Genomic DNA, 14541 nt, shown 5'->3' on the forward strand with positions numbered 1-14541 from the left:
TGAGTCTAGAATTTGCCTATTCTTAACGAAAGCATTTTGAGACTCCGAAATAACATTCCCGATCACCTCATTCAACATTTAGCAAGCAAATGTTCTTGGGAAAGCTTGCAAGATGTAGTTGTAATGGAAGGAGTAGCCCACTTTATCATTGAAGAAAGGCTAGAGGAAATCAATCCTAATCTAAGATAGAGGCACACAATCCTAATCTAAGGGATCCTTACATGAGCTTACAATTGGGGAAACTATGACCAAAAAAACAATAGCAACAAATTTTATTTTTATTTTTAGGAGACTGATATATGTGTGTGTGTGTGTATATATATATATATGTATTAAGAAAACCCTTAGGAAATGTTATGATATTAGCCAACATGATGCCATAGTGGACATTGTCAACATAGCTAAATTCAGCAATTCTACATATATTGGAGTGGGGAGAATTATGTCAAATGAATCTTCCTCTCAAATACAAGACAAAGATTTTTCTAGTTCCTAGTTCTATAGGTTCTTCTCATCTCATAAATTGAGACCCATAAAAAGAAAAGGTAAAAATCTCATTTAGCTTTGCATAACATAATATGTAAATTCTTCAAATAACATACTAAATACAAAGTTAGTACAATCTTTTGGAGCTAAAAACAATATAAAAAAGAAGAATTGAGAAAGAAATCTAACAAAACAGAATATGTACGAATGGGGAGAGAATATATGGAACCTTATGAATTTTTTATCATATGGGGAGAATCTTTTTCATCATAAATCTAGCCTAATAGATTAGTTTTGAAACTAACTAAATAAAATGGTTTAGATTGTGAAATAACACTGTATAAAATAACCTGTCTTTAGGTCTGTAACAGGAATAGCCTATTGGAATTCTTGGTTACCTGTTAGGATACTAGCTGTATGTACTGAAGCTACCATGTGTTGTATTGTATGCTAGTATTGTTAGCACAGTAATACAGTTAGTTACAGTAATGCAGCTAGTCAGTTAAGCTTTTAAGCTGAAATGCAGCTACTTAGTAAGTTAGCTTTTGGGTGGGAATTGGTTAAGCAGAGATTGCATTGTATATAAGCTGCTAAGATGATAGATTAGAGGTTATCCAAAGAATTAACTCAAGTTTGTGCCTATCTTCTTCTTTCTTTGCTTAGGAGGTTGGTTACCCTCGAAGTAACTGTGATTTTCTTCCTCAATTCTCATTCCTTCCTTCTCAAATCTCTGAACTACCAAGAACTTAACATTACCCTTATACCAAAGAACCAATCACCAACTGCTCCTATAATGGTCTAGCAGACTAGCACAGATAAGTGTAGATTATACTAACAATACAAATAGCAGAAATTGGTATATGACACAGTCCTCAAATTTCTTGCATTAAGCAATCACATACTATGTTCACTTTCAAATTGAACAAAGTATGATAACATAGCATCAAATCAGAAACAAAAAGCATGACAAAATTTAGATTTATAAGTCAATAAGGCTGAGTTTATAATTGTTTTTTATGAAATCATGGTTCAGATTATTGTATGATCGGGTCAATGAGTTCAGATTATTGTGTTTTGAAACTATATAAGCAACAAAATGTTTACTTAGAAATTCACGCACCCAAGAGCTGATAATGAGTTTCGGTGATGGGAACTTTGGTTCAGGCATTTGTTCAAACAGTTTGAGGAGGACTACTACAGACGCAGTTGTTCCAATTATCCTTGACCAATGCCACTATTGTCAACTCCCATACGGTCCAGTTATACCTCCTAACCTCCCTCAGGTTGGAGGAAGTTGAATACGGATGCTTTGGGACTTCTTTCATCCTTCTGGCAGAACTTTGGGCTCTGAGAAATGACCTATTTATGGCAAAATCTCTAAGGATTGAAAAGCTCATTGTCAATGAATGTGGATGCTGCGGATATTATATCACTTGTTTTTAGTTCAAATTCTATAGATAGACTAACCCTGCCTCTTGTGGCTGACTGCAGGGCCATTCTTCAAGCTTTCCACTAGGTGAAAATCGAGCCATGCATTACTTCAGAGAGGCTAACAGAGCTACAGATTCTCTTGCTAAATATGGTTGTTCTCAAGCAGAACCTTTTATTGTATTTTCTCAGCCTTCTTCGGTTGTTTTAGAAGCTTTGCTTTTGGACTATATTTCGGTTCCTATTTCCCGGGAAAAAAAATAAATAAATAAAATCCATGGCTGAGATAAGAATTGAAAAACATCTTTCAATTTCGACTATTGAATAAAAAATAAATAAATAAGAAAGATTTAAAAAGTGAGAGTAGTAAAAAAAAAAATTTGTAAGAGGGAAAGGGGATAATTGCAGCCTAGGTATTGTACCGAATCCTAATTTGTTTTTAATGAGTTCTTTCAATACAACAAATGGATTTAAAACTCTTACCATAGGGTCTTGTACATGGTAGACTGTGATTGACTAACTTTTACTTTCATACCCAGTACTTTTTCTATACCATTTATAATTTGACATGTGGAGAGTTGTAGTAAAATTTTTCATTTGTTTGTGGTACTAATTTTTTTGGTTTTTAATTATGTATTGAAGGATAAGAATTAATTATATATTTCATTTGTTTAGCTAAAAAGAAGTACGAAAGGAAATAGATTATAGGCAGTTTGGCTCTAAACCAATAAGATGATGACATTAGTTCCTTTTATATACAATATACATGACTCACTTAACCCAACAAACTAAGTAAGTTATGTACATTGCACAAATAATTGGACACATATTATCTTTCAATTGTTAGTTGGAACCCAAGGCTTCAAAAGTGTTTGGAGCCAAACCTTTTACATAAATTCTAAATTTTATTAATTTTCTATTATAAATTTATCATATAGGTATTTATTTTTGAACTTTGAAGTTAATAACAATAACAAAAATCTTACAACAATGTATTTCAACATATAAATTTCAAGAAATATGCTTCAAATTTATTATGGAGTTGTTGTACTATATGTGCAGTATGTTTCGTTTTATTTTTATTTTTATTTTAAATCTCACTTATAGTAAGATTGCAACAATATGTTTAGACTAATACAAAAATTAATGGAATAGTAAGGTGAAAATATTTTTCACCTAATATTTGACAAAATGATGAAATAGTGAAATACAAAGAAAAAAAAAAGTGATTGGGGTAAAAAGGTAAATTTTCCTTCCCTTCATATATTCTCTCCATTTTAGAGTGCTAAAAATTTGTAGAATTGGATAAAAAAAAAAATACAATCCCACCTTGGTGTCAATTGATATCTACTTATAAAATTTTTTTTAAAAAAAAAAAAAAGTAAAAATGCCCATTTACCTGTTATTTTCCTTCCTTCATTTATATCTTTCCTAAAATCACCTCAACCAAATAGAGTCAAGTTACTTTACTTGATTGTGATGACACTAATTAAGATATCGTTTCAAATATATATATATATATATATATTGTGGGGGTTAAAAACACAAACTCAGAAGAACCAAGCTTGAGTTCTTGATCAACACAACTAATTTGTAATCAAGTAGGGGTTTAATTCCACAATGGGAGAACTAGACAAGTGATCGAAGACAAAGAAAGTAGGAATAGGCACTTTGATTGAAGAAAAATGGTTTCCCAAGGTACAAATGAAGACTTAAAAGGAAAATACAACCTTTTGCTCTCTCTATTTTCTCTCTCTTGTTCTTCTTTGTAAAATTTTCTAGGTCCCTCTTCTTGTTGCCTCCTCCTCCGTTTATACTCTCTCCCCCTCTACCTCCAGCTGTATCTTTCTTAGTTGGATTTGGGGGATACTTGTCCCATCAGCCTCTCATTCGGCCATTTTTTAATTATGAAGGCAGACTTTTAGGGTGTTCTCACTGTTCAAGCCAGTCATTTAGCAATTAATGTGGCTGGCATTAGATAGGAGTGCTCATTAATCAAAGGTGACTTAAGACATTGGGATCTGCACCATCTTTCTCGTGTTCATTAAGAAGGTAACCGAAATAATATCCTTAGTTAACCAACTTGTCACTTCTCTGAGGGTTTGTTTCACCTTGGGATTACCAAGTTCCTTGGACTACCTCAATAATGGGCCCAAATGGTTTCTCTTTTTTTGGGCTTTGGCTATCTCACATTTACAGATAGGTCGGGGCCGTTCCATGGAAGATGATCTTCAGAATCTTCTCCTTGGCCCAGCGTCCACAGGGCTCTTGGATCCTGACCCCCCACATATATAAAATAATTCAATAGTTATAATAATTGGAGATGGGGGAATTTGAACAATGGACATTTTCTTTGAAAACACCAAGAGGTGGGTTGAGTTACAAGGCTCTTTGCCTTAATATTCTCTTCTTGAGCGTAAACATTATAACGGTGAGAAAAATTATAGAGATACGCTTAGCTTGTTCAATGTGCTTGAGTACCTTGGGAAGGTGATAATGAGATGTATATCCACATCATTGATCTCAATGCTAGTTAATGGTGGAGCCCTAGAACCCTTCCAACCATCTAGAGGGATCCGGCAGGGTGATCTAATGGCTCCGTATATTTTCATTATGTGTATGGAAGTACTTGGATTTCTGATTAAGGATAAATGTGATTCAAATTTGTGGGACCCGATGTGTGCCTCTTGGGGAAGGTTGGTTTTCTCCCACTTGTTCTTTGTGGATGACCTGGTGTTATTTGCTAAAGCAAATGAGAAAAATTGCCAAAATGTAAAAGACGTTATGGATATGTTTTGTGATCTATAAAGGCAGAAAGTGAATCAAGGGAAATTTAGGGTGTATTTCTCCCCTAATGTAGGAACTGATGTGAGGGAGGAGCTTTGCTCCATTCTTGATTTACTCCTTGGGTCTACTAGTCAAGATTTTAACTTTATTATTGAAAATGTCTAGTGTAGATTGGCTGGATGGAAAGGCCACCTCCTTTCCTTTGCTGGTAAGGTAGTGCTTACCAAATCTGTTTTAGCAGCGGTCTCAAACTATGTCATGCAAGGGGTGATCCTTCTAGGTAGAATTCTTAATTCCCTAGACCGGGTTTGTCGGAATTTCCTTTGGGGAACCATGGCAAAAAAGAAGAAGATGCACTTGGTTGGGCGGGATAAAGTCACTAAACCAAAAGAGGAAGTTGAATTGGGTATACCTACAACACGACCCAGAAACTTAGCTTTGGTAGCCAAGCTAGGGTGGAGATTAAAGATCGAGAAGGATAAGAGCTGGGCCAAAGTGATGGCCTACAAGTACCGAAATCTGGCTAAGTCGTGATGTAGAACCTGGAGAGCTATTAAGAGAGGGAAAGAAATATGTGACAAAGGCTCGAAGTGGCTGATTGGGGTGAACAGCAAGCTTCTGTTTTGGGTGGATAAATGGCTGTATGATGGACTAATACATAGTTTACTACAAGGCCCACTTGACTGGAATGAGCATGAACTATTTGTTAAGGATGCTACATTGACTGGTAGGTGGAATCTTAGCCTCTGCTCCTTTCAGTCTCCACTGGACTGTCAAGGATGCTACATTGATTAGTAATAAGGGTTACTTCCCATGTCCCTAACTTCTTTAACCTGGATCTATGTAGACGACTAAAAGTCAACTGCACAAGTAAAGAAGTTTCCAAAGTGAAGTTGCTGCCTTGGAGAATATTCTTTACCTTTGCCATCTGGAACTTGTGGCTCAATAGGAACAATGGTGTGTTTAAGGAGAAAGCCCCCAGCCAAAATACCCTTCGGACAGCGACACACATGGCCACAGAGTTCTATTTCTACGTTGGGAAGACATTTACCAAGAAGTCTAGAGTTGAAGCTACTGTGTACTAGCAGAAACCTGAGGTGAATTGGTTTAAGCTCAACACATATGGGCCATCTATAGGGAACCCGGGGAAGGCAGGTGAGGGGGGCCTTATTCATGACCATAGAAGGAACTGGATTTCTGGATTTGCTCGTGGCATAGGGAAGCCACAAGCGTTGATGCTGAGTTATGGGCTCTCCAAGACGAACTCCGTAGATGTATAGAGCTAAATATCCAACCCGTGGAAGTGGAGTTAGACGCAAAAGTTGTGGTTGATTGGGTTGGTGGCTCAAATTGTCCAAATAATTCTCACTCTTCTCTTATTGAGGACTGCAAGTAACTCCTCAATCAGCTGCCCTGTGTGAAGATCAAGCACAACTTTAGGGAAACCAACTAATGTGCCAACATGCTTGCCAAACATGGTGCCCTTGAAGTGGAAGATCTATCTATTTTTAACTCTCCACCTGGGGAAATCACTTTGCTCTTGTATTTTGATTCTGTTGGTGTACGTTTTGTAAGGTCTCGGCCAAACTCTTAGTTTTTATTAATGCATCTTTTAACCAAAAAAGAAAAAAAAAAAAAAAAAAAGAAGAGGTGAGCACTTTTGGAGTGATTCCCTTATTAAATATATCTAACTTGAACTTTGAAGAGTTGGTCAATTAGATGAGGATATTGTATGGCTAGAAGAATCACCACTACCAGCCCTTGAGGCCTTGTACTTAAATTCTATTTCACTGAATGAATGAATGAATGATGCTCGTTTCGTTTTCAAAAAATAAAACTTTGAAGAGTTGGTGGCTAATCACCACGCTAGTGTTCTTTATTTACTTATTTTATTTCATGGAGGTACCTTCATAAGGTTATTTTATTTACAATAAGTTTTTTTTTTTTTTTTTTTTGAAAAGAATTTTATTTACAATAAGTGGGGCAGAGAGATTTGAAGTTATAAACTAAAATTCTCATAAGAATTGAATGATGTTTACTTGATACCAAATTTTGATTTTTAATTGGACAGATTATGATTTATTTATAACGGATATTATTTTGAATTTTATATTGCTACACCACCCACCTCTAGAATAATGGGAAAGAAAGAGGTGAACCTTCCTTTTCGCTGCTGCTTGTAAGCCGAAGCCATTGAACATGCTGATATTAACACCCAATAAAACCGCCAACGCCCAAGGAAACATAACTGCTTTTTTGAGAGAACAAGGAAACAGAATTTCATTCTTAAATCATGGTAACGTTTGTATTTTCATCCACTTGCCAATAATAAAAGACACAATAAAAACAAAACAAAACAAAACATGTTTTTATTTTTTTTACTTTTTACAGTGCACAATAGAGACATCAAAACGACGTCGTGGGAATTGGAAAATTGGAAACTAAACCAAACCAAACCTCACGTTTAACGTGGTAAAAACCTTAACTGTGGCCTTTTCGTTCAGTAATTCGGTCAGTCCCTTGACTTTCCATAATACTAGTATATAAAACCCTACTCCTAAGTCTTAATTCCTCGTTCGCTCAGATCTCAGACTCACTCCTCACATCACAAAAAAAATGCCGAGTCGACTCGTTCTCCTTCTCTCTCTCACTGCTTTGCTTCTCTTCTCCTCACTCTCTGTAACTCTCTCTTCCAAGGCCGTTGAAAATGACATTGATGAAGACGAAGACCTGAGCTTCCTCGAAGAACCCGAGGACAAAAGCGACGCCGCACACCTCTCAGATCCAGACCATTACGACGAAGACTTCGCCGGCGACGAAGACTTCGAAAACTACGCCGATCTCGACGAGTCGGCTTTCCAGGACGACGACGAGGGCTACAAGGTCCCCGATGTGGACGAAAAGGACGTCGTCGTTTTGAGGGAAGGGAATTTCAGCGACTTCATCGAGAAGAACCAGTTCGTGATGGTTGAATTCTACGCGCCGTGGTGCGGCCATTGCCAAGCTCTGGCTCCGGAGTACGCCGCCGCCGCGACTGAGCTCAAGGGCGAGAACGTGGTTTTGGCTAAGGTCGATGCGTCGGAAGAGAACGATTTGGCCCAGCAATACGATGTTCAGGGATTTCCTACTGTGTATTTCTTCATTGATGGTGTTCATAAGCCTTATACTGGACAGAGAACAAAGTAATGAAACCCTTTTTCTCTTCCTTATTCTTTTTGAATCAATGGCTTTAATTATTGATTATTGACTTGTTTGTTTGAAATTCAGAGAGTCTATAGTGACATGGATCAAGAAGAAGACTGGACCTGGATTAAACAATATAACAACATTGGAGGATGCTGAACGCATTTTGACCTCTGAGAGTAAAATTGTTTTGGGATACCTCAACTCTTTGGTGGTATGTCTTTTTCAATGTCTTAATTATTTCGATTTTGTCTTTGCTCGATTTGATTGGTTAATCACATATACATATTTGATCGTGCTATGCGGATCCCGAAAGATTACTGCCTGATATTTGTACTTGTAGAAGAGAACATTAAGCCTATTAGTTTAAATAATAGCTAACTAATGCTGATTCTTGAGAATTTGCTTTCTTAGATGAGTAATGCAAATGGCACCTCCTTTCTTTTTAAGAGTACATGCGCAATGATCTATACTAGATCAATCTTCTTTCAAAAAGGCGACAGCTTTTTTCATGATGGTTGATGTGGCCTGTTGTGATTGGTGCATAGTATAAGTAGTGTCGTTGTGTGAAAGTGGTGTTGCTCCAATCACAACTTTTTGCCTTAGCAAGTTGTGAAAAATGTTGTAAAAATAGTTGTGTCCGTAGCATTGCTCTCGAATATGTGGTAGATTACTAGCAGGGTTAGATTAGACACAGGACATGGTGGCTCAGCTGCCATGTCGCATTATAAAATAATTTTGGGAAACTCATGGTGTGATTAGCTTTTTTTTTTGGTTATGGAGGCTAAAATCATGTTGCAATAAGCTCTTACAGTTAACTCTTGTATTTGGTTACATTGCTTTGTCTTATGATCTCATGAATTACTGCGACCATCCTAATGATGCAGGGTCCTGATAGTGAGGAGCTCTCAGCTGCTTCAAAGCTTGATGATGATGTCAGCTTTTACCAAACTGTGAATCCCGATGTTGCAAAGCTTTTCCATTTTGATCCTGAAGTTAAACGACCTGCTTTGGTTCTGCTCAAGAAGGAGGTTGAGAAATTGAGCTACTTTGGTTAGTATCTTCATGTTTATCATCTTCATTGCAAATTGAATTTGTCTGGGTGATCTCTTTGACATCTGGTTTTTCATTTTTGCAGATGGTCAATTTGCGAAGTCTGCAATAGCTGAGTTTGTATTTGCAAACAAGCTTCCTTTGGTTAATCTCTTTACTAGGGAAAGTGCCTCTGTAATTTTTGAAAGTCCCATTAAGAAACAGGTATATGTGCTCTACAGGTCTTAAGTGTTAATTTTGACACTAGGGTAAAATGTACTTCGGAATCTCTCTGTCGCTCTCTCATAGTTAATTGATTTTAACAATCTTATGCTATCTTGTTGACATATCTGTAAAATTTGTATTCTCAGTTGTTGCTATTTGCTGCATCAAAAGACACAGAGAAGGTTTTACCAATATTTCAGGAGGCAGCAAAACTATTCAAGGGAAAGGTATAATTATTAACAACAAAAGACTTTATGTTAATACCCTTTTCATGATTTTAGAGAAAATTCAAGGGAGATTTTTGTGTGACAAAAGGATCTCAGATCCACTCTTTAGGGGTTCTTCATTAATTATATGATTTAAATATAAAGGACAGTTGGAGTGAATTTATGTTAAGCTTTAATTTTAATTAAAATAATAGCCATTTGTGTAGATTTTTAAAAAAAAAAAAAAGAAAAGAAAGAAAAAGAAAAAAGAAATGGAGTAAGAAATCCTATCAACTTTGTGGAGGTTTGAGTATTGAAAATGATTTGAAGGAATGAATGGGAATCAAAGGATTTGATGGTGAAAGTTAACTCGTTGATGTATGAATAGCATCTGAAGTGATCCTTTCTTTTTCCTGCTAAATTTCAGTTTAGTTAATTGCTTCATTGGTTGATTGCAGCTTGTCTTTGTGCATGTGGAAATGGATAATGAAGATGTTGGAAAGCCTGTTTCAGAGTATTTTGGTGTCAGCGGAGATGATCCCAAAGTAATCTTTTCCATACTTTCTTAAAAAAAAAATTCTCTCTCCTTATTTCTAATTTTGTTTTATTATAGATATTAGTAGTTGCAATTTTTTAGTAGTGCATTGGTTTTGAAACATTTGTTTGTACAGGTTATTGCGTACACAGGAAATGAGGATGCCAAGAAATTTGTGTTTGATGGGGAAGTGGCCTTGGATAAACTTAAGGTTAAAACTCCCCCCCCCCCCCCCCCCCCCCTCTCGAGATCCCATTCTATATGTATCAATGTTGCTATCTTGTATCTTTTTGTGTGATTGGAAGAGGCATGGTGTGCTGAACATTGTGAATGTTTGTTCTGCAGGCATTTGGGGAGGACTTTCTGGAAGACAAGCTAAAACCTTTCTTTAAGTCGGATCCAATTCCTGAGACTGTAAGTTTGTTTTGTATTTTGTATTTATTTATTTACTTTTTTGGGTTCCCTTCTCATTTTCCAGATGATTTTTTTTTGTCATTTTGCACTACTCTAACTTAAATTTTGATTTCTAATCGACTCAGAATGACGGGGATGTGAAAATAGTGGTTGGGAATAACTTCGATGAACTTGTTTTGGATGAGTCAAAGGATGTTCTCCTTGAGGTATCTATCATCAGAGCTTAAATAACCAATATATAAAAAAAATTTCCCTTTATATGGGGCTCATTGTAGTTTATAAATTGCACAACCAGATTTATGCTCCTTGGTGTGGGCATTGCCAATCACTGGAGCCAACATACAACAAGCTCGCCAAACATCTACGTTCCATTGATTCTCTTGTCATAGCCAAGATGGATGGAACAACAAATGAGCATCCCAGGGCAAAGGTAATCCCAAAATCAAATTTTGTGTTGGTCAAGGACTACAGAATCATTGATTTACATTACCTCAAACTCACTATTTTGAACCTTATTTGCAATTGCCTACTGAAATACTTGGTACTGATGAAAAAAATAAATACTTGGGACTCGTAGGGACTTCTTTGTTTAAAATTAAAGCAATAGGTTCTGGTTCCCTGGTGATTTAACAAGCACGTGCATTTAAATCTTCCCAGCTTTAATATGTAAATGTCATGCCATGCAAGGACATTTTTTCAAGTCAAGAGCATAACGTATATATTGTGGTCATTGGATGAAAATTCAAGGCACAAAGGAAGAGAAACTTTGTTGTTAATGGTTGTGCAAATGTTTTTGCAGGCGGATGGGTTCCCCACACTTCTATTCTTCCCAGCAGGAAACAAGAGCTTTGATCCAGTGAGTGGCATTCAGAGTTTTAATACATATATTTTCTCTATTTTGCTTTTGTAGATTACATGTTACACACGCACAAATCACACATGTATATACTCCATTCTTTTTTTGTGTTATATATAGATCTCGGTAGATATGAAGAATATTTGGTTCCTTTGTGTTGGCAGGTTACTGTAGATACTGATCGCACAGTGGTGGCCTTGTATAAATTCATCAAGAAAAATGCAGCAATCCCTTTCAAGCTCCAGAAACCAACTTCAACACCAAAATCAGAGAGTTCTGATGCCGAAGAGAGCAAAGAAACCAGCACCAGTGATTTGAAGGACGAATTGTGAGGATGTTTAATGTAACGATGAGTATCTTTTATCTGTCATCAGAGAGTTAGACAAGAAATAGTTGTCAAATAGATGGAGATAGAGTGACTAGAGAGAATATCAGGATTCAATCCTCAGCCCCAAACCAAAAAAAAAAGGTAAAAATGAATTAATGTTAATTTTTGCACCTGCTATGTATGTTCCGAAGTTCTGATTAAGAATTCAATAAAACGATCCTATCTTTAATCATATTTCGATTAGTGTACCAATGTGTTTTATTTGCCCTTAGCTTTTGTAATACCAAAAGAGTACAATACCGTACCATGGATTGTATAGACAATGTTTGTGATGAAATTCTTCAGCCTAGCTGGAAAATTAAGGTCAGAAAAGTGGAGGATCTTGATCCTTGATCCAAAGAACTGACCGAACCCACTTCATCAAGTCTACCGCTTCTATACTTTACAACGAAACCCATCTTTATATTTATCCATACCAACCCAATTAACTTGGATTGAATTGGTTTTGTTCTCAGGTAATTAGGTTATGCAAACCTGATGTGATAACCTAAGAAAACTAATGAAACAACTCGTTTCATGACAAAAAAAATTTAGGGGGAACTATCCTTACAGAACAATTCATTATATCAAATTGAGATTTACAGTCAAGAATACCAATTCATAGTAAATCTAACACAGTTACCAAATTGGGCCCCGAACTCTTCAGTCTTCTTTGATCTTGAACTTGCTCTTACATGAAACTCCAGTTCATGTCTTGATCTATAGTACACCTGATAATTGAAGGCTTGACTGCAACTTTACTCCACCAGTATTAGCAATATGAGTTTGATCTCCAATAGGTGCTTGATAGAGTTAGAAGGTACAAAACCTTACTAATCTTACAAGAGTAACTCTCAAGACTTGAACATGTATTATGGTTTTCCTTTTGTACCTAGTCATGTTAAACTCAAAGCCTATACATTTTGTGGGCTATTGGACCTTCTTTAAAATTCTGCAATGGTCAAGCCTTCACTTCGATCGATCGAACTTGACAGATTTTGAATTATTCTTTTTGAAGATTTTGATTATTAGGACTACTAGCTTATAATTTAATGCATATTGAAAAAATGAGACATGTTAATTCAGCCAAAGGCGATAGGAGGATTGGGCTTTCGTGACATGCAAATTTAATGAGGTCATGTTAGCAAAGCAAGTTTGAAGATTGTTATATAATACGGATTCTCTGTTTTATCGGGTTTTCAAGGCCAAATATTTGATGCAAAATTGTCTTCGGGTTATTTATGCTTGGAAAAGCATTTTAAAAGCTAGGAAGGTTATTACATTGGGTTCAAAGTGGAGGGTGAGGGATGGGTCTTTAGTCCGGATTTACGAGGACAATTGGATACCAGGTAACCATGAAGGAAGGATCATCTCTCCTAAACTCAATCTGCCCCACAATGCAACTGTTTCCCACCTAATGGATATGAACTCGGGTTGGTGGAATTTTATGTTGATTGACAATAATTTTCTGCCATTTAAAGCTCAGAAAATGAAGGCCATCCCGCTCAGTTCTTTCAACCAACCCAACCATCTATTTTTGGCCCCGAAGCAGTAATGGTATGTATTCTGTCAAAACAAGTTATCAGCTTCTTTGTGAGGAAGCCACCAAGGGAGATGTAGCGGGTTCATCCATTGAAAGGGTAAACAATTTCTAGAATGGTATTTGGAAGCTAAAGGTACAGGGTAAAGTGAAGCATTTTATGTGGCGAGCTTGTTCTAATGCTCTCCCTACAAGATGCAATCTCAAGAAGGGCAGGTCTTGCAGGATGTTACTTGCTCCCTTTGCTCAAAAGCTCCAGAAACAATTCTCCATGCTCTGTGGGAGTGCGAAGCCAATAGACCTGTGTGGAATCAATATTTCAATTGGGTGAATCGATACACGACAACTCTTGGCTCATTTTCTAATTTGGTATCACTAATCCGAGGCAATCCTATGTCCATTGAACTATTTGCTGTCACGGCTTGGTTGATTTGGACTCTGCGTAATAAAATCCGCCTTGATGAGACTTTTTACCTCTTGACAGATTGCCTAAGTTGGCCCGATCAAACATTTGCGGACCCAGGTGGGAGCCTAAGGGGCCCGGGCCCCACCTGGGCCCAAAAAAAAATTTTAGTAGCTAAAATTTTCCCCAAAAAAGACTTGGGCCCCCCTATCCCAGCCGGCCAGCCCAGTCAAGACTCAAGAGCCCATTTTGGATAACAAGTTCTTAATTCTTCTTAGTGATAGTCTCTGTTTGAACTTTCTTACTCTTTGTTTGGTGACTCTGTGTTGGCAGTTATAAGTTTGCTGTAAGTTGCTTAAGCCTTTGGGCTTAGGAGACTTGTGACAGATGGCTGTCTGTTGTGTTTCTTGCCAATCAAAGCGCCAAAGTTTGGTTGGTTGTGCTTTTAAACCAAACATGTCTGTGCTAGTACTTGTCACCTTCTATTAGTCATGTTTTTCTTTTTCAGTTTATTTTTTTATTTAATAATGTATGGTAAATTGGTAGGATATATATATATATATATATATGTGTGTGTGTGTTTTTTTTTTTTTTGAAAAAAAAGGGCGTGAGATAAAGTTGCAGTTAGTATAGTTAAACAAGTTTTGAAACAATTGAGATGCACCTGTGTCTAGCAGTGGTTTTTCACTTGTTAGTGTGCACTTATGACATTCCAACAATGGTTTTTTTTTTTTTTTTTAATCATTCCATCAATATTTACTACTAATTTGCATTTGAACTGGGATGGGTTTTAAGTAAATTGAAAATTTTATAGTTTCCAGGTAGCGGATTTTGTTTCTGTTTCTAATAAGAGTTGTAGTTTACGAATTTTTCTATTTATTTAGGTTGATACTTTCTTGTTATTATCCCTCTTATCCAAATTACATCATCCACAGCAGCTACCCTTTCGGAACCAAAAGTTTCTGTTCACTAGTAGTGATTCACCTGCGCCTATTGTTAACTCATAATGCTAAATTAGATAAATTTATAAATTAGATAAATTTATAAATTGAAAAGAAGTGAGAAATACTAAATTTATA

General features: G+C 36.4%; 1 protein-coding gene across 1 annotated transcript; it reads left to right on the plus strand.

The window, feature by feature from the left end:
- Positions 1–7254: 7254 nt before the first annotated feature.
- Positions 7255–11714, plus strand: LOC126725956 (protein disulfide isomerase-like 1-4). The gene is made up of 12 exons (XM_050430987.1): positions 7255–7883; positions 7969–8098; positions 8772–8937; positions 9023–9141; positions 9288–9368; positions 9806–9892; positions 10019–10093; positions 10228–10296; positions 10422–10502; positions 10592–10726; positions 11096–11152; positions 11317–11714. Exons 1-12 carry the CDS (start codon positions 7318–7320, stop codon positions 11482–11484), a joined length of 1734 nt encoding a protein of 577 aa, XP_050286944.1. The 5' UTR covers positions 7255–7317; the 3' UTR covers positions 11485–11714.
- Positions 11715–14541: the final 2827 nt, after the last annotated feature.

This window comes from Quercus robur, chromosome 1 (genome assembly GCF_932294415.1).
Source record: "Quercus robur chromosome 1, dhQueRobu3.1, whole genome shotgun sequence".
Classification (NCBI taxonomy): Eukaryota; Viridiplantae; Streptophyta; class Magnoliopsida; order Fagales; family Fagaceae; genus Quercus; species Quercus robur.